Source organism: Panicum virgatum, chromosome 9N (genome assembly GCF_016808335.1).
Source record: "Panicum virgatum strain AP13 chromosome 9N, P.virgatum_v5, whole genome shotgun sequence".
Taxonomy (NCBI): Eukaryota; Viridiplantae; Streptophyta; class Magnoliopsida; order Poales; family Poaceae; genus Panicum; species Panicum virgatum.
In genome coordinates, this window is record NC_053153.1 from 24,359,464 (window position 1) to 24,384,353 (window position 24,890).

At 48.8% G+C, this 24,890-nt stretch overlaps 4 protein-coding genes and 2 long non-coding RNA genes across 18 annotated transcripts; 1 reads left to right on the forward strand and 5 right to left on the reverse strand.

Moving 5' to 3' along the window:
- Nucleotides 1-1,900: 1,900 nt before the first annotated feature.
- On the forward strand, nt 1,901-6,585 carry LOC120690773 (very-long-chain aldehyde decarbonylase GL1-5). Its single transcript, XM_039973577.1, has 9 exons — nt 1,901-2,053; nt 2,469-2,928; nt 3,926-4,145; nt 4,261-4,636; nt 4,748-4,855; nt 5,329-5,529; nt 5,612-5,710; nt 5,829-6,005; nt 6,091-6,585. The coding sequence occupies exons 1-9, from the start codon at nt 1,994-1,996 to the stop codon at nt 6,250-6,252; spliced, it is 1,863 nt and encodes a 620-aa protein (XP_039829511.1). The 5' UTR covers nt 1,901-1,993; the 3' UTR covers nt 6,253-6,585.
- Nucleotides 2,939-7,485, reverse strand: LOC120690774. Its single transcript, XR_005681926.1, has 4 exons — nt 7,229-7,485; nt 3,683-5,559; nt 3,452-3,525; nt 2,939-3,372 (listed from the first exon to the last, which is right to left on the reverse strand). It is a non-coding gene; the product is annotated as an uncharacterized LOC120690774 (long non-coding RNA).
- A 512-nt stretch (nt 7,486-7,997) lies between these two features.
- On the reverse strand, nt 7,998-11,325 carry LOC120688878 (protein unc-13 homolog). The gene is made up of 5 exons (XM_039971234.1): nt 10,810-11,325; nt 9,874-10,731; nt 9,295-9,759; nt 9,002-9,188; nt 7,998-8,911 (listed from the first exon to the last, which is right to left on the reverse strand). Exons 1-5 carry the CDS (start codon nt 11,323-11,325, stop codon nt 7,998-8,000), a joined length of 2,940 nt encoding a protein of 979 aa, XP_039827168.1.
- Nucleotides 11,326-11,863: 538 nt separating this feature from the next.
- LOC120691711 (heterogeneous nuclear ribonucleoprotein 1-like) lies at nt 11,864-17,555 on the reverse strand. 10 transcript variants are annotated; one of them, XM_039974876.1, is made up of 5 exons: nt 17,205-17,555; nt 15,784-17,047; nt 14,836-15,038; nt 13,491-13,614; nt 11,864-12,256 (listed from the first exon to the last, which is right to left on the reverse strand). In XM_039974876.1, exons 1-2 carry the CDS (start codon nt 17,424-17,426, stop codon nt 15,920-15,922), a joined length of 1,350 nt encoding a protein of 449 aa, XP_039830810.1. In that variant the 5' UTR covers nt 17,427-17,555; the 3' UTR covers nt 11,864-12,256; nt 13,491-13,614; nt 14,836-15,038; nt 15,784-15,919. The 10 variants fall into 10 exon arrangements, with proteins under 10 accessions (XP_039830810.1, XP_039830809.1, XP_039830814.1 ...); XM_039974880.1 differs by having other exon boundaries at nt 11,888-12,256; nt 13,539-13,614; XM_039974875.1 differs by having other exon boundaries at nt 11,868-13,614.
- Nucleotides 17,556-18,483: 928 nt separating this feature from the next.
- Nucleotides 18,484-19,485, reverse strand: LOC120688879 (putative cyclin-dependent kinase F-2). Its single transcript, XM_039971235.1, has one exon. The coding sequence runs from the start codon at nt 19,483-19,485 to the stop codon at nt 18,484-18,486; it is 1,002 nt and encodes a 333-aa protein (XP_039827169.1).
- A 2,053-nt stretch (nt 19,486-21,538) lies between these two features.
- On the reverse strand, nt 21,539-24,514 carry LOC120692330. 4 transcript variants are annotated; one of them, XR_005682580.1, is made up of 3 exons: nt 23,006-23,948; nt 21,895-22,932; nt 21,539-21,780 (listed from the first exon to the last, which is right to left on the reverse strand). It is a non-coding gene; the product is annotated as an uncharacterized LOC120692330 (long non-coding RNA). The 4 variants fall into 4 exon arrangements; XR_005682579.1 differs by adding an exon at nt 23,955-24,514 and having other exon boundaries at nt 21,541-22,932; nt 23,006-23,144; XR_005682581.1 differs by having other exon boundaries at nt 21,541-22,932; nt 23,006-23,144; nt 23,535-23,948.
- Between the last annotated feature and the right edge of the window lie 376 nt (nt 24,515-24,890).

Below are 24,890 nucleotides of genomic sequence, written 5' to 3' on the forward strand. Positions count from 1 at the left end.
CGGGGCTCGGGCCGTGTCGGGCCGGGCCGCCCGTACGCTCATCTATACCCCTCCTCCATCCCTTCCCTCCCCCCATCCATTCCCGGCGGCGTGGATCCGCTCGCGGTGCAGCGGCGGGAGCTCCACTCGCGACGCGGCGGCGTGCTCCCCGGCGGCGGTGCTTTTTTTTTCTAAATTTGCGGATGCAAAGTTTTTTAAAAAAATTTCCAAATTAAAAATTTTTTACCCAAGTTTCTTTTTGTTTTTGGATGTATTTTTTTTACTTTGACCTTTTTTTTTGTTTTTGGATGCAAAAATATTTTTACATAATTTTTTTGTTCTGGGCGCAAAAAATTACTCTTCAATTTTTCTCAATTTTGTTTCTCAAATTTTTCTCTCTAAAATTTTTCTCGTCAAAATTTTTCTATCCCTTGAATCTTTCTCTTGAATTTTTTTTTGAAATCGGAAATTGATTAAAAAAATTATAAAAAAAGGACGGTCGACCGTAAACTAGCCAACTCCTACTCACCACTCAAGGCCTATCGGACAAGAACCAATGATACTATTCCATTCTTCTGAATCTGAAAAAAAAGAAACAATGATATTATTCCATTCTTCCGAATCTGGAAAAAAAAAGGACCAATGATACTGCAGCGGTGGCAAAAGTCTTCGGCGTCATTTTCTGGAGTGGACGAGTGGTGGTGTGCCCCGAAAGTGTTACACGTAGCACACTCGATTGCCAACCTAATGAAGAAGCAGTGGAGTAACTGTTTCGGATATAATAAGACCGAATTACTTCTTGGGGAGAACAGATAATTGAGTTGGAGGAGCTGAAGGTTAGGAGCGTACAAGCAGTTAGTTAGTGCACATTCAAGAAAAAGTATGGGGGGCAACGGCAACTCCCTCTCTCTCTCTTTCTATTTCTCTCACACACAGAGAACATCTTTATAATTTTTTTTGAAGCCTCTCATCTGGGTACAGCTGTAGTATCTGTTCGTAAACATACACACGCCACACACTACACGCATACCACACTCACACCTCATGCATACGAGCAGACCTACAACTACACACAGATATGAAATCGCGTCCTTTTGGAGATCACCGGAACATCATGGCTCCGTAGGCGACGGGCACGGCGCAATCTCTTTGTGGCACCACACGCGAGAGGCTGCAGATTAAATCTTTGGGGATAAGCCCCTGTGAGACACGAGCGCAGAGCCTGGGGCTTGAACGCTCGCGGGCAGGGAGCGATCAGCCGCTCCCTACCACTGGGCTATCAGCCCGTTCTCAACATCAGGGTTTTACTTACCGACCGGTCCGGCCAAACCGGTGCGGTCCGGTACCGGTATACCGGTCCAGTTTGGCCGGAAACCGGCCGGTACCGGTGGAATTCAAATTTGAATTCAAAATTCGCAGTACAACTGGTTCGTACCGGTATACCGGCCGGTTTGACCGGTTTACCGGTCGGTTTGACTTGATAAGCGGCCAAATTCAATTTTTTTTCTTTTTTGGTTTAAATTCAAATACCCGCAAAGTATACTAAATGAATGTTTGTATAACATATTTTAATCTAAATGAACCCTTCAATCCTTTTTTTACTACTTTTACATTGTATTTGTATACTTTTGTATGCATGTTTTTTTGTTTAACTTCAAATCCCCGCAAACTATACTAAATGAACGAATTTTTAAGAAAATTTGACATCATTAGATTCGTCGCACCTTGAAGTATTTTTAGGAATTTTTTAAGAATTTTTCATTTTTTTGAATTTAATTTTGAATTTTGAATTTGGACCGGTTTGGTACCGGTCCAAACCGGAACCGGGCTGGATCGGTTTGATCGGTAACCGGTTAAACCGGACTGGTTCCCACCGGTTTGGTGAACCCTGCTCAACATCTCTATAAATTGAGAGAACGCCTGCCCAAGGGCTGGCCAGTTCACTTCCGGCTGCTGAGAAAGGGGCCGGCCGGGTACGCGCTTGCATTGTCCGCAAGAGCGGCAGCAGCTCGCAATGGCGACGAACCCCGGCCCCTTCACCGAGTGGCCATGGAAGAAGCTCGGCAACTTCAAGGTATACTGCTACAACCTTGGCTAGCTAGCTATTAGCTCCCATGCATGCCTCTGCGGTGTTTGGCAGCTCGAGCAAACGTCCCTCTTCTTCTGCCGGCCGGGTATGCATGAACGGCAGTCCTGTCTGTCATCCCTGCCGGCTGGAAACTCTTGTTCATTTACCGGCCGTCCACAGTGTGCCATGGAAGCAACTTATAGCTAGCTCATAAACTGTGGGCATCAAGGACGAACATTCATATGCATGCATGGACAAGAGATCGAGTTGCCCACAGTCATATCATACAGTGTTCATGTACATATGCTACTGTGCATCATGCATGTTCTTCATGGAAGCTTACCATTTTTTTACTGTCTTAATTGTCTTTTACTGATTAACAACAACCGTGCACACGCGCGCATGACGCATGCACACGCAGTACTTGCTGCTGGCGCCGTGGGTAGCGCACGGCGGGTACCTGGCGGCGACCAAGGGGTGGCGCGCGGCGGACCCGGGGTACCTGGCCATCCTGCCGTCGCTGCTCCTCCGGGCGCTCCACAACCAGGCGTGGATCACGGCGTCCCGCGTGCAGAACGCGCGGAGCCGGCGGCAGGTGGTGGCCGACCGGGGCATCGAGTTCGAGCAGGTGGACCGGGAGCGCAACTGGGACGACCAGATCATCCTCAGCGGCATCCTGCTCTACCTGGGCGCCCTCTACCTGCCCGGCGGCCAGCGCCCGCCGCTCTGGCGCGCCGACGGCTTCCTCCTCATCGCACTGCTCCACGCCGGCCCCGTCGAATTCCTCTACTACTGGTTCCACCGCGCGCTGCACCACCACTTCCTCTACACGCGCTACCACTCCCACCACCACTCCTCCATCGTCACCGAGCCAATCACATGTAAGCTAAGTCAGATCACTGCTGCTCTGCTTTATTACTGGAACAGATCAGAGGCCTTTCCTTAATTCCAAGTATCAGTAAAAGATTTTTTTTCGAAACGAAATATCAGTAGAAGATTGATGCCCACAGATCAGAGGTCTTTTCAAAGGAGTGTACTTGTTACTGGCCGGTAACGGCACTGTCAATCGATGTCACGTGCCCTGTCCTCTTGACTCCGAGCCAATCCGGGACCATGCGAAAGCCATGCTGCTGCATGCCAGCTTCCAACACCAAACAGAATCGAAACATGATCGCGCGCGGCAGTACCTACCAATCACCACGTTAGCGTACTTGCCACCGATCCCTATCACCATCCATCCGGTCATCCGGCCGGACAGATAGAATCCCACTACAAACCGTAGGTGCTTCAAGTTTTTTTCCCCTTTTGATTCAAACCGACCTCCACTGTAGTTTACACGAAAAAAGAACTATGTAGTTTACATGAAAAAAAAAAGATTGACCGTAAGGTAACTAGTAACCATACCATTCACCCTGTTCCTTGAAGATGATTTCGTGAAACCGTCGTTTTCTATATGTCATTGTCAAAAGTCTTGATTCCTATAAAAGATCTCAACACAACAACCTCACTTGGAAAATAGGAGAGGAAGCTTTCCTTTTTGAAAGGAGCAGTTTTTTTTTAAAATGAAATACAAGAGATTTTTCTTACTGCTCCATGAAAAATCTAGAAATATTCAGAGTACATCGTAGGACGTACCTTCAGTCTAGCAGCAGAGCACTGTTAAGATTCATTGGGCCAGTATCATGCACCTAGGCGTCAGGCGTCAGCGACAGTAAACATTCACTGCCTGAGAGGTACAGGAGCTTCGAAGGCGATAGAGAACACATATCCCTTATTTGTAGGCAGATGCCTTTCTGTGCATATCAAATGGTACCTTTTTTTTTGGAGTTCGGAGCAACTAGAACATCTAAAGATAACATTCCTGTTCTGTTTGTGCAGCCGTCATCCATCCATTTGCTGAGCTCGTGGCTTATGAAGTGCTGTTCGCGATCCCATTGATCACATGCGCCTTGACTGGAACTGCTTCAATCGTTGCATTTGAGATCTATGTGCTCTACATCGACTTCATGAACAACATGGGTCACTGCAACTTTGAACTGGTGCCAAGTTGGCTCTTCAAGTGGTTCCCTCCTCTCAAGTATCTAATGTACACACCCTCGTAAGTATCTCATATACCTGTAGCCCTTCACCACTGAAATATTTTTTTTTCCTTTAACTTAATTCCATGATTCTATATGTTGTTCTGAGTGTATACATGAACTTCTGCAATTTAGATTCCATTCTCTTCACCACACACAGTTCAGGACAAACTACTCCCTGTTCATGCCATTCTATGATTACATATACAACACCATGGACAAGTCATCGGATACGCTGTATGAGAAATCACTGAAGGCCAAAGATGAAACAGTGGATGTGGTTCATCTTACCCATCTTACCAGCCTGCAGTCCATTTATCATATGAGACCCGGGTTTGCAGAATACGCTTCTAAGCCTTACACTTCCAAGTGGTACATGCGGATGATGTGGCCTGTATCATGGCTTTCCATGGTTCTGACATGGACATACGGCACTTCATTCGCTGTTGAGAGGAACCTCATGAAGAAACTCAGGATGCAGTCATGGGCCATTCCGAGATACAGTTTCCATGTAAGAATCATGTGCAATTCATTATCTCTTCCTGCTGTCCAATGATTCTAACCAAATCATCTTGTTTCAGAAAAATACCTAACAAAATCGGTAACTTTCACTGTTCTGCAGTATGGATTGTCTTGGGAGAAGGAAGCGATCAATAACCTAATCGAAAAGGCAATATGTGAAGCTGACAAGAAAGGCGCTAAAGTTGTTAGCCTCGGACTCCTTAACCAGGTATGCCATCTATTCAGTTATTCAAGGTCTACAACTCGAAAATATATGTCATTTGAGTGGAAGTTGCATGTCTATGTATTGCCATTTTAGAAGTCAGAAAGAAAATCATTACTGATCTGACTGAACAAAAAGGTTAGTTGCATACATTAAGACAGGCTAACAACTAACAATAAGAAAAAATTTCAGAAAGTAGCAATTGGCAGTAGTTCCTGTAATTCTTATCTGGTAATGAATACCTAACAATCGCATTATACAGTATGATCTAATAGGTATCTCAACTCTCGACTGCATTCATTGCCTAAGTGAAACTCATGAGATCTCTTAATCATTTGTTCACTTCGTCACATTGGTATTCATTTGTAATTACCATTGACTAGATTATCCAAATGCAAAGCTAGTAACTAGTCATTCACTTATACTAGCAACAGGCTGCAAATAGAAATCATGATTAACAATGATATCTTTGTCCACAGGCACATAACCTCAATGGAAATGGAGAACTTTATCTGCAGAAGTACCCTAAGTTGGAGGTACGACTTGTAGATGGTACCAGCTTAGCTGCTGCGGTGGTTGTGAACAGTATTCCCCAAGGCACAGATCAAGTTGTTCTTGCAGGAAATATTTCAAAGGTTGCTCATGCTATCGCTGCAGCATTGTGCAAGAAGAATGTCAAGGTAAGAAGTGCAAAACTTCATGTTAATCACCTGCATATAGTAAACATTGTACTAATATGTAAAACCAACACATCTTGCTCAGGTAGTAATGACAAACAAGCAGGATTATCATTTCCTTAAGCCCAACATGCCAGAAGATGCAGCTGAGAACCTTTTGTTTTCAAAAACACCTACTGCAAAGGTAAAAACAGACCTCTTGCTCTCACCCAATCTCTTAAGAAATGGACAGGAAGGGACATATAAGAGAACATCAAATCTAATCAACAAATGGCATCACTTGTTGGGTTCAAATTTTGCAGGTGTGGTTAATTGGGGAGGGTCTAGATGCTTCTGAGCAATTCAAGGCACAGAAAGGAACCCAGTTTATCCCATATTCCCAGTTTCCACCAAAAATGGTACGCAAGGACAGCTGCACCTACTCAACAACTCCTGCAATGTCTGTGCCAAAAACACTACAGAATGTGCACTCCTGCGAGGTAAATAAGGCCCCACTGAACTGCATTTGTGAAGGAACTTTAGTACACGATCTAATTGAGTCTACAAATTTGAAAAACTTTGCAGAATTGGTTACCTAGGAGGGTCATGAGTGCCTGGCGCATTGCTGGAATGGTTCATGCATTGGAGGGATGGAACGAGCATGAGTGCGGGAACAGTGTGCTAGACATGGAGAAAGTATGGTCGGCTGCTCTTCTGCATGGTTTCTGCCCTATCGCTCAAGTTTGATTCCCCAATTGCAATTGCAAAGCAATGCAATAAGTTCTCATGGGAGCTATGCTACAGACATAGTAGGATGTTGATGTTCTATTTCTCCCCCTCTACTTCTTATCGCTTAAGACCTTGGCTATCCATATATAAGTATATAGTCAAGACGAACTCCTTTATCAGCATAAAACCATTCTGCTGAAGAGAAAATGCATTTCAATATTGATAAACAGGGATGGGATGTAGCATATAAGTATTCTGATCTATCCATAGCTAGCTGTTTACTAAGTTTCTCCGTCCACCAATGTGTAATCCAACAATAAGCAAGTATGGAAATTGTTGTTGGTTGTTGTATGCAGAGGTGTCAATGTCAGATTTGGTCAACACTTCTATTTGATCATAATCCATAGAAAGTAGAGGTGGTAATTTGTCATCCAACAACTTCAGCCCAGAATTTGTTCAGTGCTGGTGATCCATATTCTGACCAAGCTAATTACTACTAATTATCAATTCATGCTCTGCTGACCAAGTTAATTGCGACTAATTATCGAAACGAAGGATTTTGTGGTACCATATATCATGCGAACAAAGTTTTGAATGGCCAAAACTGTTTGTCGAAAAAAATGGCCAAAACTATATCTCAATGCTGTAAAGCTAACCATTTCATAAACTATCTCCTAATAGGTCCACCTAAACTGATGAAGCTTTGGGGAAACTTTAGTTTGCAGGTGCACTGCATAATAACTGTACTACAAACAGTTGATCACTAATCAGTGACTCCACATTCGTAACATCCAATTTCTGTGGCATCCCGCATTCACGATTTCAGCACCATTATTCTCCTTGCCTTACCACAGCAAACTCTACGCATAATACCAATTTGCTGCTCATCGAGACTTTTTTTTTATCGTAACCGAGTGAAGTTGACAAAATATATCAACCTAAATCCCTAGCGGCAAGCCAAACAAAAAAAAACTCGAGAGCAAAATCATCTCACAGATGATGGCAGGCAGCGGAGCGGATCGAGCAAGGGCGCGCGGACGGCTCCAAGGATTCGACGCGCGGCGCCGTCGGTGGCTCAGGGATGGCGCGAGTGGCGGAATCAGAAGCCGTGGCTGGAGAGGGCTCGCACCTCGCCGCGCGGGGGGGGGGGGGGGGGGGGGGGGGGGGGGGTGCAACCACCGATGCACAGCGTCTCCTTGGTCGCTGCCGGCGGCGTGCGGTCGAGCGAGCCCGGCTGTGGGCTGCGTGCGATTGGGCTTGATGGTTCGGTTCTTTCACACTCGACCTCTCGCAGTACTTTGGTATTACCGTTTGAGCCCGCAGGAATTGAAGTGAAAAGACGAGGGGCGAATGGGCCGAGGGGGCTGCGAAGATCATCTCTTACGGCCCATTGAGGGCCATTTTTGCCTCTCTTTTTTTGCCATTTCAGTTTTTGCATTCAGCTTCTCTCAATTTGTGCAGAGCTGCCCCGGGGGTAGCATAGAAGCAAAAATCTCAGGTGTTGTTCCTGCGACTGCGAATGCAAGGGTGGTGTCGATCCGCCATTGAACTGCAAAATCTTCTACTGCCCGTACAGAAACAAGTGCGACGCAGCTTGTCTTCCCTCCCCCCCTCGAACGCGAGCTACACGTCGGCGATTTCCGGCAAGAAACTGCGAGCAGAGCAGCACCTCGATCACCCCTGTGATCCGGGACGTGGATTCGGCCGGCGATCGAATGCTTCAATCACTTCCCGTGCTGCGGCCGATGGAGCTTCGAGCCTCGTCACCGCCGCCTGGCGAGTTGGAACGTGCGCTTCAGGAACTGGTTGGCGGCCTCGTCGTCGCGGTGGCACAGCACCCGGAGGATCGTGTTCGGGTCGTCGGGCTCCCACCTCCGCGTCGTGGGCGGCAGCGGCGTGGCGCCGCCCTCGCCGGCGCCGCCGGACTCGGCCGCCGCGACGCCGAACGCCTCGATGAGGCACTCCGTGGAGCGCGCCATGAGGTCCACGACGGCCTCGGCCGTCCCGGCCTCCCGCGCCACCACGTCCTCCGGGACCAGCCCCTCCCCGCAGGTGCAGAAGGCGCGCTTCAGGCTGCGCAGGTCCTCCTCCACCGCGGCGTGGTCGGCGCGCGCGAAGCTCCGCTCGTTGCCGCCGGCGAGGAGCACCATCAGGAACGCCTCGAAGGAGGCCCGCATCACCTCCCGCGCCGCCACCGGCTGCGCCCGGTCCGCCAGCACCGACACCAGGAACGACAGGTTCTGCTTCAGCAGCCGGAGCGCCGGGCGGATGCGCGCGTCGCCCACGCCGCGGGCGTACAGGCCCTGGTACAGCGAGTGCCGCGAGTCCAGGAAGATGAGCCGGTGCGCGGCGACCTCGGCCACGGCGGAGATGGACGCCGTCACCGCGGCGCGCGCGCGGTCGAAGCGGGCGGAGGAGGAGGACGGCGAGAGCGAGGCGTCGAGGGCCTGGACGTGGCTGAGCACGTAGTGGAGCGTGTTGAGGCGGACGTAGAGCCGCTGCGTGCCCCGGCTGATGGTCGGCCGCGGGATGTGGTGCGAGCCGCCGCCGCCGCGCGGGCTGCCCTCCGGCGCCTGGCATGTCGGCAGCACCGCCTTCTTCCATAGCCGGAAGAAGCCCGAGTCCTGGTTGCACCTCGTCAGCGGCGGCAGCGGAGGGAGGTAGCTGTGCTTCGACCCTGTCGCCGCACGCCATGGATGGTAAGCTGCTGCTGCATCATCTGATGAGCAGTACAAAAATCCGCGATCGCTGCAGATCCTGAGCGTACCGCAAGACGCGACGAAGGAGATGTAGTCCAGGAAGATGGACTCGAGGCCGTCGACGAGGTCGTGAACCACCTCCTCTTTCGCACTCGCCGGGATCTCGGAGAACTCCTCGACGGTGAACCGTGCCAGCTTCATCAGCTCCATGCCGGACCCAGCGAAGGGCTCTTCTTTGGACTTGGGTATCCAGCTCTAGAAGAAGGAAAAAAAACACGCAGCACGTTTGTAAGTTCGCCAGTGGAAGAAGAATTGGCAATGAAATTCCAGCAGCTCGCCGTGCCGTCGAGGAAGGAAGAACCTCGGTGTCTCTGGCTCTGAGGAGGCAGTCCTTGGCGAGCCCAAGCTTGTCGTCCATCCAGGCCTTGAGCAGCCCCATCACGACGGACTCCACCTCGAAGGGCTCCATGTCGCCCACGACGGCCTTGGCCCGGCCGTCGTCGCAGTCCGCCGCGTCCTCGGCCGTCATCTGCGCCAGGGCCTTCTCCAGCCTGCTCGCCGTGTGGAGCACGCGGACGAGCTCCTCGGTGAGGATGGTCACCTTGGCGAGGTACTGCCTCAGCACGACGCCGAAGCAGCCGTGCAGGGTGACCGCGGCCACCGCCACCGGCGCGGGGTGCCACCGCCGCAGCACCGGGCTGAAGCTCCTGCGCTCGAACATGGCCAGCTGCTCCGTGTCCCTGGCGAGCTGCATCAGGACGTAGGCGGGGTCGTTGTCGCGGTCGATGATCACGCTGTCGGCCTCGCCGAGCCCGTTCTCGAGTATCTGAATTCGGATCGGAGTAAAATGGTCACCAACAGATCAAATACATACTCTGCATCAATTGCATGGTCAGAATACAGACTGTTCCATGCATTTCGTACTCAATGCAACTTTAACCTTGGTGAAGGCGCTCTTCATCGAGCACCTGATGTAGTAATCGACGCGGTCGCCGGCGAAGTTCCCGTCGCCGGCGCCTTCCCTGTCGGCGATGATCTTGCCAGCGGCAAGCGCGAGAGACAGAAGGATCTCCATGCCTTCCGTGGCGGCGCCACCGATGCACTTGTCGTAGCTGTCGTGGTAGTCCAGCAGCCGCTTCTCCGACCACTCCAGCATCCCGCCGAGCGCGCTCAGGAGCACCCTGGCGTAGACCGGGTCACGGCTCGCCTGCGCGGCGTCGGCGGCCACGTCGACGAGCACGGCGAGCGCCGCGGCGGCGAGGTCCGGCTCGGCCTGGCCGGTGATCACGTACTGCCGGAAGAAGACCCACGCGAAGCAAGCGTTGTGCACGGCCCTGTTGATGCCGAGCGTCGGCCACGTCTTCTTGATGAGCTCCAGGAGCTCGTCGACCTCGTCGAGCACGACGGTGCGCTCCCTCAGGTCGAAGATGGTCTGGAGGAGGGAGCAGTAGAGGAGCACGTTGAGCGGGTACCCGTCGGCCCAGTGGCACGCCTCGCCGGCGGCGCCGGACCGCCAGGAGAGCGCGTGCACGGCGCTGGTGAGGGCGCGCATGACCTCCGAGTTCTTGCCGGTGTCGATGGCGCGGATCTCGGTAGCGCGCATGACCTCGCGGAAGCGGAGCACGGCGGAGTGGAGGCGGTCGAGGGGGAGCGCGGGGTGCAGGATGAGGCCGGCCTCCAGGAGCTTGACCTGCCGGAACTGCCACTGGTGGTACTCCTCGGCGTCGGCGAACTCCGCGGGCTTCAGCTGCCGGAGGAGCTCCAGCGGCAGGACGATCGTCTCCGGCCTCCTGCCCACCTGCGCAAACCAAACTTGTCAGTGCCGCCATGGATTTGCTTGAACGATGCTGCTCGTATGCGTTCGGGCGCCGCCGACCTGCCCGACGACGGTGCGCATGAGCGTGCGGCGCAGGCGCGCGTCGCTCTGGTCGGTGACCCGCATCTGCTGCCGCATGATCTCCGCCGACGTCATCGGCCGGCGCGAGCGGCCAGGGGAGCCCGGCCCCGACGTCTGGCTGAGCGTGCGCGCCATCATGGGCTGCGCCCCCGACGACAGCCGCCTCGGCCTGAGGCCGAGAGCCTTCTTGACCCGGCCGCCCATGACGCCGCCGCTGGCGCCTCCCCGCGCGCCGGCGCCGGCCATGGGCGACGACACCTCCACTTCGGCCGCCGCGCCGCCGCCGCTACCCCTGCTCGGTGCCGCGCCGGAGGAGCGGCATGACATGAAGAAGATCTCGTACGCGGTCTCGCGGAGCTCGACGGGGCCGAGTGCGTCGACGCTGCCGAAGGGGCTCTCGAGGTCCGCCGCGGCGAAGTCGAGCTCGGTGATGTCCGACCGCGTCGCCGTGGAGCTCGCCGAGGCGGAGCGCGAGCGCTGGTGGCGCCCCATCATCCTCCCGGCACGGCCGAGCCACCGAGAGAGGCAGCCGGGGCGGGCGCGCGCGATGGGGGAGTTTGGGAGGGAGACCCGCGAGGACTCCGAGAGAACTGACCAGGAATTGCAAGGGCCCGTGCATGCGGCCCCCAAATGGAGGCAGCTATCTCCGCGCCGCCATTGCAGGGGAACCAGGGGCTTGGGCTTTGCCAGAATTTCTCACGCCTTGCTAGCTTGGCACCCAAAAGAACACGGCATTCAGATTTGCGCCGAGATAGTTTTATTCTGCCACGCAATACGTACCGTCTGAATTGAGAAACAAATCCTGAATTTCAAGAACCTGGCAACGCAAGACAGTTTTTAAACAGGACAACGAGCTAAGTTTTTTTTTGGGGGGGGGGGGGGGGGGGGAGGAACGGCAGGACTGCCAAATCATAATATAAGGAGAAGCGAAGGTTTCAAACAAGAACTGAAGCATGCAATGCAATAGCACACGCCACAATGACACCAGGTAGTGTCTGAAAAGAGAGATGATGCAACAACAACCACACTAATCTGCGTGCCACAAGAAACATATATCTGATACAAATGAGCAGGCAACATGAAGTTCCCACTTAATAAGATTTGATAAATATATCTGATCACAGAAAAGGAAACCTCAGGCAATTGTGAAATGTCACAATAGTTCTCTGGAATTAACCATCTGCTTTTGACCTAATGAGCTCATACAGTTTATGTCAAAACCAGTTGCATCAGTTGAATAGAAATTAATAATTCTCGGAACATTTTAGGCTGGCATAAATTATCTCAAAGGCTATTGCATGTTACGTTGTCTCATTGAGCATCTCAAAAACACATGCCCTTCAGAAACAAACTCATGCTAACTGCGAGATAGCCAAGCTGATTAGATGCATTTGAACTTGACCTTGCCACGTGCAATACAAGATGCCTGTAAAAAAAAAGAGGACGAAACCAGTTTATATAAGATTCATCTGTACCGCGCCACATCATGAGATAGCATTCATGAGTGAAGTAATGAGCTTATATGGCACTATGATGCTACAGAGTCATGAGCATTAAACAAATTTATATGGGTATACCGCATTGCAGAGACATTCTAAGAAACAGGTCAAACAACAATTACCCATCCAATACTTATTTCATGATAATGCATTTAAGGACAAATTTAAGTACTCTCCAATCAAGAATAGCAAGCAAAGGATATAGATAACTTATATGCATTTCTTTCCATTTACAAATCCAAGACGAGATTCAGCACTGATTCAAGCCAGGCTCAACTACATCTATTATTAACTCCTTGCTGAACCAAAATAATCCTAGCTCAAAACACATCAGATCCTACTCCCACCCCAACACCCTATATATTAGTAGCCAGAGTTCACCTTTTTTCCATTTTTTTCAAATCACGCACATATTAAAATGTTTCAAATTCCAGGTCATGTTCAATACATCATTGTCTGCTTTATTATTTATTATGAATATCCCAGCAACTTCCACAAACAGGAGAGTCAACTATCTTGTTCTGTATTTTACTTTACTAAAAGATCATTTTATTCCATAATACATGCCTCTAAATGACTCCTGATTAAGGAATACCGAATACATAACCTTGTCCTTTTTTGCCTACCACCACATGTGAAAAACCAAGCGGTTGTATGATTCGCCTAAAACAAGCAAAGATAGCATGATACAGTTACACATTTATGGCAGTTAGAACATTAATTCTGCCCCATATACCGCATAAACTCAAGCAATTTCTTCATCCAAATTAACAGGTCTCATCTCTTAGTTGTGCAATGTACAAGGGTCCCTGTTTACAGGTACTAGAAGGTGTGAAGTAACTTTAAGCCAAAAAATTTCAAATATAATTTATATCCCCATCTTTACCATCAGAAGTGGTGTCAAAATATCAACAGAGTGCAATCGGTTTAACGTTTGAACTAACATAAGTGGCAAGGAAATGCAGCAGGTAGAGCATAGCTATAACAGAGGAGACAATTCAGCGTACAATTCAATGGAATTCATACTAAACAAAAGAGGCACCAATGCTTGCATATCAAGGGATATATAAGTACATTGTTAGTATACTAGGGCATTATTCAACAATGCACTGCAGTATAGCATCATCACAGTAAAAAGAAGCCTCCAACACAGAGAGTCACCTATATGTTGGGAAGTTACTAGAACACAATACCATCACAGGCGCCAACCTTTGCACCACGCAGCCAAGCCCTTGCTCATGCTTCCCAGACCAAGCGACAGTGCATCCAGTTACCTCATCACACTCTGTTGAAAAAAGTTTTGGCATTAAAAGCTGCGCTTCAGGAGGGAAAAGCTTACGCCCAAAATGCAAACTCACTAAGACTTTCACCTGTGAAATCTGAACCTGGCCATATGAGGCAAGGTATCACATGAAGGTACATGTTTTTATTTTCAAATAGTTTCTTTTTTCAAAACTTGAAGAAAACACAATCAAATAACTAATCTTTAAGTGATTAATGATGAAAAGAACAAATAAGTTCCCAAGGAATCAAATATATATACTATTCCCAAGGAAGAATCTCGAATTTGCAAAACAACGTTGTATTAGTATATCCTGAAAGAATTCAACCAGATGTATCCTCACATCACAGTATCAGAAAAATGGCAAACACATCGCTTCAAATTGTACCAATGAGTGTGGTTGGTGTTTGTCTCAACTTTTTGCTATTTTGCATCTGAATTATGAGTACAAGTACTATATTGCTCAGCACTATTTCTGCAACATGATCTAACAGCATACTATGTATTGGAGACGCATTTGAATAAGCTGTTTCAACATTTTCAACCGCTCAGTCTAACTTTACTCTTACAAAGTTGAGAACATTAAACCATATATGAAAAATAAGTCGGCAGAGATTACATATAAAGGGATATAACCATATTGAGTTTAATATGGCATTGCAGAAGTGATAAAAAGGCATCATGACAACGGATGGAGGCCTTCAGCACTAGAAGCCTAAAACAGGGCATATGTATATATATTATACACCTTAACTGAATAACGGTCGACTGGTCATCAACATGGTCAACAGAACACAGAGAAAGGGGGAAAAGTCATGATGATGAGCCCATCTGTGTATATGAGCATAAGCCAGAAAAGGTCCATGCCAAATCATGTAAGCACTGGCCCCCTTGCAAGTTATTTTTAACAAAATTCAGTAATTTACTAAATTTGTAATAGAAAAACAAATGCACACTTTCAATGGTAAATACATTGAGTCACTGTTTGTGTGGCCAACCTAATGTCTACTCTAGAACAATATTGTTGCCCAACTAACAATATTTCATTATCTATTTTTCTACGCTTCATGATCATTTTTTCTGTCACCAAAGTATGTGCACTACAGCAAATCTGAAAGGAACAAAGCTCGAAAATCATCTAGAATTATCTTTGGTGAGTTCCCTAATTCCAAAAAGATTTTGCTGAATGAAATGTTAATATAGTGAACCTTTTATTCCACATACCACTATCCTGTGGCACAGCACAAGACCCTTCAGAAAATGAAACACTTGAGCTGGCATCTTGCACTCTGTCAGCTCTCCAAGATGAAAACTTTCCACCAGCTCATCATGTAAACACAGAGTCACCTGCCTTTTTCAATGGCTGATTTAGTAGCCCTCATCTAGGCATCGCTAAAAAGGGATGTCAACCCATATTCCCATTCAACCTGTACAGAAAGGAGAGGTAGGAGGAAGGACAATTATTTCACTTGTCAAATTCCTTGAGTGCTCTACTTTTACAGTTGCTACGCCTACATCATTCAAGTAGCTTCACAGATAACTCCGTTATCTATACTACCTTAGAAACTTGGTGCTACAATCTTGCTGCTAACAAGCTTACTGCTGCATGGAAAAAGGAAATCTAGAGCCAAATAGATGGAATTCATAGCTTCATGATATACTTGAAGGATGTACCGTTCCAGCTACATAAAAACACTTCCACTACAGTTGAACATATTGTTAGAAGAAGCTACAGTATCAGATAACTAAAAATAGAAGTTCTAGGGTTGGCATCTGTTGCAAACCATGAATGTTTGTAATATGGCATAACACCATAACTCCAACTTGAGCTAAAACCAGATGGGTAAGCACAGCACCACAGGTCAACACAACCACAAAATACAGAACATTCCAGAATAGAAGTAGAACAAGATCCAGCATAGATACTACTGTCAAACACAAATATATGATCTGTAGAACAGAGGTACAACTAGATAATTTTGCCCATAAGCAGTCAAGCTACTCTAGCTTTTGAGACTAGAGATGAAGCAACCTGAAACTTCACTCATGGAAAAGCACACAGATGGATAAAGCTAAACTTGAAAATAATGCAAGATACTGCTACTCCACATTATAGCTACTTATTGACTAGAAGTTCTAGTAGTAAGCCACTAAAGGTTCAAGCATTCCAACCCGGAGAAATACTGATTTAACCAGCAAATGGGCCATCTTCAGGAGGCTGAGAACAATCAGAGAGCAGCGTAACAAAACAATACATAGAATGCCCAGATGTGCTGGTTCATTTCAAAGACACTCTAATCGCCTCTCTTTACTGAGCAGCCCTGGGTTGCACACTGCCGTAGCCACTGCCATAATTTGATTGCCCTTCAGAACCTCCATTGACTGAACCACCAAATCCACCGCCTTGTGAAGGATCATTCCAAGCACCTGGGTAACCAGAGTTGCCACTCCCACTCCCATACCCTGCACCATATCCAGATACTGCACCACTAGCAGGATTGCCAGCACCGTCACTACGCGCTCCATAAGCGCCATATCCTCCATGACTAGCATATGACGCATCCCCCCCATATCCTCCATACCCATAGCCCTGGCTGCCATAGCCTGCAGCTCCACCAGGGGCCTGACTTGTGGGAGCATTGCCACCACCAGAAGAGTTGTTCCAAGCGCTATAGCCAGCGTTGCCACCATAGCCTCCAGCACCATAAGCAGATGGAGCTTGACTGGCCCAGGGTCCTCTATTTGAGCCTGGAGGACCACATTGGTAACCAGAGCCAGCTACACTCGGGTTGCCGTAAGGTCCACCATAAGCAGCAGGAACACCTCCATATGCTCCAGCCCCATAATTTCCATATCCAGCTCCAGGGTTAGCACCATATCCATATCCAGCTGCACCAGTACCATAACCCCCCGCACCGTAGCCAGCATAGCCACCACTACCCTGCTGTGCTTGCCCATACCTGCCATCACTTCTACCATCATAGCCACCAGAGTTTGCACTATGGCCATTGTTGCTCTGATAGCCCCCACCTCCTCCAGAACGCCCGCCAGCACCGCCAGGGTTCGCCTCACGAGGCATCGCACGCTTCACCTCCACCATCTTCCCACCCAGGTCGTGGAAGGTCTTGTGCAGCACGCGGTCAACCGCGTCCTCCGAGTCAAAGGTGATGAAGCCGAACCCCCTGGGACGTTGTGTGTTCTGGTCGTACATCACGACGACGTCAGTGACTACACCATAGGTCTGGAAGTACTGCCTGAACGCCTCCTCCGTCAGAGTGGAGGGCAGCCCGCCCACAAAGATCTTCTTTGTCCGCGCTCCACCGGCATCGCCACCGCCGGCACCGCCGCCTCCACCACCAGAGTTCCGCCCGCCGCTCGGGTTCGCAGCCTTGGTGGCCTGCTGCTCCTCCCGCGAGAGCGCCCGCTTGACATCGACCTGAGGCAACAAGAGTACCAGCAAAACGGAGAGAATTCCTCGTCAAGCTCGGCCGTTGGGGCAGATCGGAAGACGACCGAAGCGAATATTCCGCGCGGGGTTGCGAATATTCGGCCTAGGGTTTCGAGTGGAGCGAGAGGCGGGGATGGCGCCGTACCGTGCGGCCGTCAAGGGTGTGGGGGTCCTGCAGCGCGCGGTCGACGACGGCGGGGTCGGCGAAGACGACGAAGCCGAAGCCGCGGGGGCGGCCGGTGATCTTGTCGCGCATGACGGCGGACTGGGTGACCTCGCCGTAGGAGGAGAAGTGCTCGCTCAGCTTCTCCTCCGTCGTCTCCCAGGAGATGCCGCCGATGAAGAGCTTGCCCTGGTCCGACTCCATCTCTCCGCCTCCGCTCCGCTTCGCGCTCTCGCCTGCTGCGGGGGAGCGGGAGGGTGGGGGAGGGAGGGAGAGCGGAATTGGGGATTTCAGGTTGCGGATTTGGGTTTGGGGGCGGAGTGGTTCGGGCTAGTGGGGGATATTTTAGGGCGGGCGCGTGGTGGGGACCGGGAGGAGCCCCGGAACGGAGGGTTTTTCGTTGGAAGGTTTTTGTATGAGCAGTTCTCACAACATATACAACATATAAAGAAGTGAAGTTAGTATAAAATTTATAGTGTATTTATAGAAATATATCTAAACTCAACTAATTATATGATTAAAATGAGATACTCGGTGCTAAATATTTTTTGTTGGCGGGTGCCCGTACACCACCCTACCTTAGCAGCTAGATCCATCATTGTTCATTGCACGCACCCTCTAGGATTCAATTCCTAGGATCCAGATCTCTTATTACAAAAAGGTAAGTTTGAAACCTAATGTCAGCTAAAGGAAAATTAAATCATGCTCTTTAATATTGATAGTTAAAAGTCTAGTCAAAGCTATGTTTACCATAAAAAGGTATAATTTCGATGGAAATAAAATAAAATTTTAATTTTAGAGATCTTCGTAAAACCGTCCAATTCCGAAAGATAATACAAGATTTATGCTAGGTTAGCTCTCCTATTGTAAAAACTAATGATACAAATCATTGATCAGTCTTCAGCTTTCTGCATATGAGCACATCTTCCGGTAGAGAAACCAAGCGCTGAAGATTTGTTGCATCCTCAAAGGTTGAAATGAAGTCTTAATATTGAAGAAGCAAGCATAGCACTGGTAAAAGGTAATATTGTTTGCACAAATGACAAGAACAACGATATAACGCATTGAACAGACTGCAAGACCCAGGTCTTAATACCAAAAGGGTTAGTACAAGAACAAGATTAAACTCATTTTCTTGATACCAAAACAGTTAGTGCATCGGATTGGTTCCAATCAAGCTAAAAAATTAACACAGTAAGACTACAAGAACCAGCTCTGTCCTAATGCTGCTGACATGCTGTCTTTCTAATTTCTAAACACACTAGAAGAAACTGATCAAACCACGCCGATCCGGCTGAGAACAAAGTGTGGACAGGGGGGCGTCCTCCTCGTCGAACCACCGGTGGCTGAGCGCCTCCGCCGCGGTGAGCCTCTTCTCGGCCTTGAAGCTCAGCAGGCCACGCAAGACCTCGTGCCCGGCCTCCGACAGCTCCCGCAGGCTGGCATGAAGCTCCGGCCCGTCCATCCCGCACAGCTCAAGCACCTTGGCGTACATGTCGTCCACCGTTTCGGCGCCCCCGAACAGCGGCTCGCCGGTCAGCACCTCGGCCATGACGCAGCCCAGCGCCCACATGTCGATGGCGGGCCCGTAGCTCCGGAAACCCATGAGCAGCTCCGGCGCGCGGTACCACAACGCGGCCACGGTCTCCTCCGGGTACAGCTCGCCCGCGGGCCTCGCCGGCGCCGCCATCCCGAGGTCGCAGATCTTCAGCGCGCCGCCGGGGCCGACGAGGATGTTGTCCGGCTTGATGTCCCGGTGGATGGTGCCCGCGCCGTGCAGCCCCTCGGCGCCGCGCAGGAGCTGGCGCATGATCGCGCGGGTCTCGCCCTCGGAGAAGCGCCGCGTGAGGCGGCTCTCGAGGCTGGGGCCCACGAACTCCATGACGATGAAGACGTGCCCGGTGACCTCGTCGGCGGCGACCTCCCTCATCTGCACGATCGAGGGGTGGCCCCGGCACGCGGAGAGGCAGCCAGCCTCGCGGAAGACCGCGCTGAGGTCGGGCGCGCCCCCGCCGTCGTCGACGCCGCCGCAGGCGGCCGCGACGCCGGGGCGGATCCACTTGATGGCCACCGTCTCGCCCGTGCGCTGGTCCCGCGCCTTCACCACGACGCCGTACGTGCCCTCCCCGAGCACCTCGAGCTTCTCGTAGTTGTAGATGCTCCCGAACTCGAACCGCGGCCGCTTCTTCTTCCGACCGCCGGCGGCCGCCGCGGGACAGCTCAGCCCGTCCGGCGCCGGGCGCTTGCGGATCACCGCCGCCATGAGCGTCGTGCGTGCGCCGAGGGAACCGCGAGAAGAGTGGGGGAGAGAGATGTGCCTATCGGAAGCGTGATGCGGCGGCGGGGGAGTGCCGAGCTATGTACGCATGAGATCGATCTGGATTCTGGAGGGTCGCAGCGCAATCGCAGTCGGACTCCGATCGGCAGTCAGGGACGCTGACGAAAAGATCCGGCGGAGAAGGGAGTCCGGAATCGAATTGGGGATTTCAGCGCTCGCGCTAGCTCGTTTGCTTCCTTGCTCGTCAAGCCTTTCTCGCCGTAACCGCCTTTGGAGGAGAGGAGGGACTAGGGAGGACACTACGGCCGGTCGGAGTTGTTACTACAATAGGCTGACTTGTGGGCCCGCCAACGGGAATCAGCGGCGCTGATGGCTTTGTTGAAGCGAATCAACGTCTCTTATTCACCTCCAAAATCGGTTACTTTGCTTGTGCCGGCCTGCCCGGAACGTAACAGTTAATCGTGCAAATGCGATTCATTCAGTCTATAGTATAGTTTGCTTCAAGATTTTCGTAAATATACTATCTCTGTTTCTAATGTCATAACTATATGATATTTAGAACAAACTAACTATTTAGGTTAAATAATTTACAAGTTATTCTAGAAATTTTATGATATATTAAGAAAAAGGTAAAATAATTTGCTAGTAATTGATTTCTACATGCGTATGCGATGCTGCACTTGAGCCATCTCCTAACTATGAATAATACTGCCGGTATTACATCACTCCAAAATTTGAGATTGAGAGTAGTGAATTCAACGGCAAATAAAATCGATGGCTAGATACTGCAACTAGAGGTTCGAGAGTCCTTCACTGAGAAAAAGGTTGGGTGCTTGTTCGGACTTCGGCCAGCTCCAGTGCTGCGTTCGATTTCAGAACTGAAAAATCGCTAGCGTGAGTAGGCGTTCGACGGCCGTAATTTCATGTTCGGTTCGGTAGGGCCTATGATCAAATAAACAAATGGAAACTGCCGACCCATCTGCTACTTCATCCAGACGCGCGCGGCTTTGGGTTGTGCGCTGATCCACAGGAAAGGGATGATCGGAGTGCCTGAATTCACTTTTTTATTCGCTCGCGTCGAACCGTGTTTGGAGGTCGATTTTCTACCTCTGACAACGATGAGTCGACTCCCATAGTGTGTAGTATTCGATTTTCATCGACTTCTGTTCAATTTCAGACCACACTGGAGGTGACCTAAAGCTGCTGTTCGGACCACCGTGTTTCCCCCCGTAAACTGAACAATTATTATTACATACTCCCTTGATGGCCTTACAAAAACTTTTATAAATTTTCTAGCATGGTTATTAAAAAATATACTACCTCCGTTTCAAACTATAGCTAGGTTGTATAGCTTTCCTAAATATATATATTTTTATTATATATTTCAATATAATTTATACCTATATGCTTATCCATTACGCCATTACCTATTCATATGTATTTAGAAAATCAACAAAAATATATGTATGAAATAGTTATTTCATACTCGAGCCGCCGGACCTGCTGCACTGCCCACCCGAGTGACCGCGTCCGATTTTCGTGTGACTGCGTGAGGAACGCGCACGTCCGTAGGCAGGTGGGCCTAGCGGGCAGCGGCTAGCGCCTAGCGCCTGGTTTCTTTTCCCATGCACGCACGTGTCCATCTGCTCTTGAACCGTTCGACATATACGATGACGGTGTCCATCTGCTCTTGAACCGCTCGACATACGATGACGCTGGTAGTCTGGGCGGCTTCCGCGACGTACACCAGTGCAAGTGCTAGTATACAGAGATTACAATGTTTTCTAAGGAATAATATCTTTCACTGGTGTACAAATTTTTGTTGGCACGCCATTTTTTTGGTAAAAACATATAATATTCTCATTCGAAAGAAAGAAAATATCTTAATTCCAGCTGGGATGATTGTTCAGGTCGTAAACATTTTCTATCGTACCATAAAGACTTGTCGCTGAAGCATGTGCAAGTGCAACCATAAAAACTACAATTCTACGCAAACTAACACCAAGTTAGTTCTCTTATCACAAAACAAATTTGCATATATGAAAATACAAATTGAATGTGATTTTGTGATAGATTGATCTCAATTTCAATCTAAAACTGAGTACATTTTGCAATTCCATTCACCATATTTAAACCGAGCACACGATAAGAGTTCATAAAAACTCAATGCATTTTGCTCCTATTTTTACAATTTGGCAGAACAATAAACAAAAAGGAAATCAGAAACTATCTAGCCAATCAACCATCTCACGTGCAGGTTACCAGCATGCATATTGCAATCTGCATAAGAGTTAAGAATTATTAGTATAGGAATGCAGATTAAAGACAACCTGTACGTATATTACATAAGAGCAAAATTATTATTAAGTAGATTGGAATAGTGTTGCAACAAACCTCATAGACAGGGTATACTCAGGTGCACGAACTGGCTGCAGACTTAGGAATTTGTCAACAATCAGTCTAAATCAGCAGAAGTGCAAGAGAAAGCAACTCACAACACCAGGGATTAAACACGAAAGACGAAACCAATCGGGCATACCACATTTCACATAGAACAAGGCATTGATCAGGCAAACTAGTATCAATATTTACGAAACAAAATGTATAGACTATAGAGGGGCCAAAGGTTCAGAACATCTAGAATAATCAGGAAAGTACATCGATCAAAACATATTAAGTCATATCAGGCTATCAAATCAAAGCAGGTCTTCACCTAGCACCAAAATTGGATTAGCAAATCAGATCAGCAATTCAGCATCTTTCGGATGAATCCATATCAGGCACTAACAACTAAGAAGCATGCATATGTGAACATTTACATCTCTGAACAAAAATAAGTTGCATATCTGAATACGGAACAGGAACTCATCTAGTCATACTCACAAAGAAAAGTCATCAATTAGTTTATTAGCAAAATGGAATTAAAGCTCTAGTTATCTGAACAGGTATCTCTCAGCCAACAAACAACATCTAGTTCTTATATGAAGAACAAGCATCCTTCAGCAGAAAACTATGGGATCTACACTTCTCGACCCACTCTTTACTGCAAACTTGAATTAGTAGTCAACAAAAATAAATACCAAGAAGATAACGATTTCCTGAATCCATCTTATCCAAGAGCCCAAACGAATGAACAACAGCTGGTACAGTCTTACAACAATTGGAAACCACACTGAACCAGTTAGAAATCTACCTCGGCGCCTGGAAGTCTGCAACATGACGTCCTGCTGCCGGAATCTCGACGGAGGTGCTCTGCACACTGCGTTCGTGTTAGATCCTTGGAGGCGGACAAGTCTGGGACTTCACAACACATCGTCGATAGTTCAAGATTTTTTCTCATAATTGTAGCTGCAGGCAGAAGTCAATATTTTCTTGTGGCTTTTCTTAGCTCCTTGAACGAGTAGATTTTCACGTTGCCAGTGATCAGGATGTCTGCAAATAGAATTGAACGAACTAAAGTAAGGTTCTGAGATGCTTCAGAAGAATAGTTGGTATAAAATTTTACCTTGGTCATGCTGCACAATCTGGCTTATGGAATTCTTCTTCCTCCGGGACACAGAGAAGCAACCCATTGCTATTATTTATAGCCTCTCACATTCGGAATTGAGATCTTTAGACATACAAAACAAAATATTGGTAGCTACCTGAGAAAGAAATTAATCAGTAGGTTTCAAGAGACCAAGCAGGTATTGCATGGTGACACTAAAAAGTCAGTAACTTCACTCTTTCTATGAGAGCTACAAAAATAAAGAGTAGTAATTTGCAGCCAAGTTTGCAGATTCATACAAAGCCAAGACATCAGAATGACTGAAGAGTGTATGGTAAAAAGAAAACTGATTGAAGAATTCTCATGTTTGAACAACAAAAATTGATGGAACAAGAATGTCCGTTTTCATCCTGAACACTGAAATACAGAGTGAACAAATTTGCAGGATAGCCTGTAAACTCCAAGAAATCAAGAAGCCTACATATCTAGTCAGAGAATTGAGCCGATTAGGTAAACAAGAGAACAGAAACTGAGAAGTGAGTTTCACCTGCAGATTAACCTGCATAAAAAGAGCCCAGAACAACGAACACTCAGCAAGGAAATTCTTGAAAGGTAGAAAGAGAAGAATAGAAGAGGATATGTTTCTGCAAGAATTGCAGTGACATGAGAAGACAAGCATGGCTCTGCCATAAATACATGACAATCTGGGCAAGGACCCACTGGGACTAACCAGGCTTGTGCAGTATATATTTTTAATGCATCAACCATATAGCTAATCTAGCAATAACTATAACCTGGGAATGAATTTTAATATACGTGACATAAGAAGATAGATACAGACAGCATAAAACTGACCAAAGGGCTAGATGAGTTAGCAAAGACATGGGATTTTAGATTTGGAGTACTATCCACTAATCACAGCATACATTGAATCGAAGCAGGCAGCGAAAGGGAGACAATTACGTACCAGAAGGCTCCATCAGGGCAGCGTCTCCACGAAGATGCCCGGAGGCGGGTGATTCGAGGACGCGGCGCGGCGGCGATAGGCTACCACCGGGAGAGCAGGAGGGAGGGAGGGGGGGGGGGGTGGCAACGGCACCGGGCGCTGTAGATCGCCGGGGCGGCACGGGATGAAGAATCGACGCGTCGATAGAAGGGTCGACAGCAGCAGGGTCTCACCGGGACACGATGGTGCAAGGCCTCACCGGGGCGGTGCAGGAGTTGGCGGCGAAGGCCGAGATGACAGCCGGCGGCGCAGGGAGTCACGGGGGCCGGCAGCGCAGGGCGGGACGAGAGCCGGCGGCGCAGGAAGGCACGGGGCCGGCGGCGCAGGGCGGTAGGGGAGGCGGTGGCACAGAGCCTCGCCGAGACGGCGCGAGGGTGAAGATTAGGCGCCCCGCATCACCGGAATGTCGCCGGCGGGAGCCCGGTCGGGGAGATCGTGGATGTGGGCACGATCTGCTATGAGCTGGGGAGGGGGGTCACGGACGAGGGAACCTGCGAAGCGAGAAAACCGGACGGACGTGGGCGAGGCGTCGGCGCAGCCGTGCAGGGGGATCGGGGGGACGGGTCCGGCGGGTTGGGCTCGGGTACTGAATAGTTAGTTATTCAGTACCCTATGTGCTTATCCATTACCTACCCTGTAATATATTTAAAACATCAAAGTTGCCATTCAAATAATATTTTGGTGAAAACTATCGTCAAAAAGATAGAAATACGGAAACGTGAAAAAACAATGAACATAGTATAACCTAAATACAGAGCATGGAATTCATGAAAAATACATTGAAATGGTGATAAGAACTGTCTATGTAATTCTAGGGAATTCTTAAAATATTAGAAAAAATAATGATGTTGCATATAATTTTATGTCACTATCTGATCCTAGGGATCGAACCCGGGA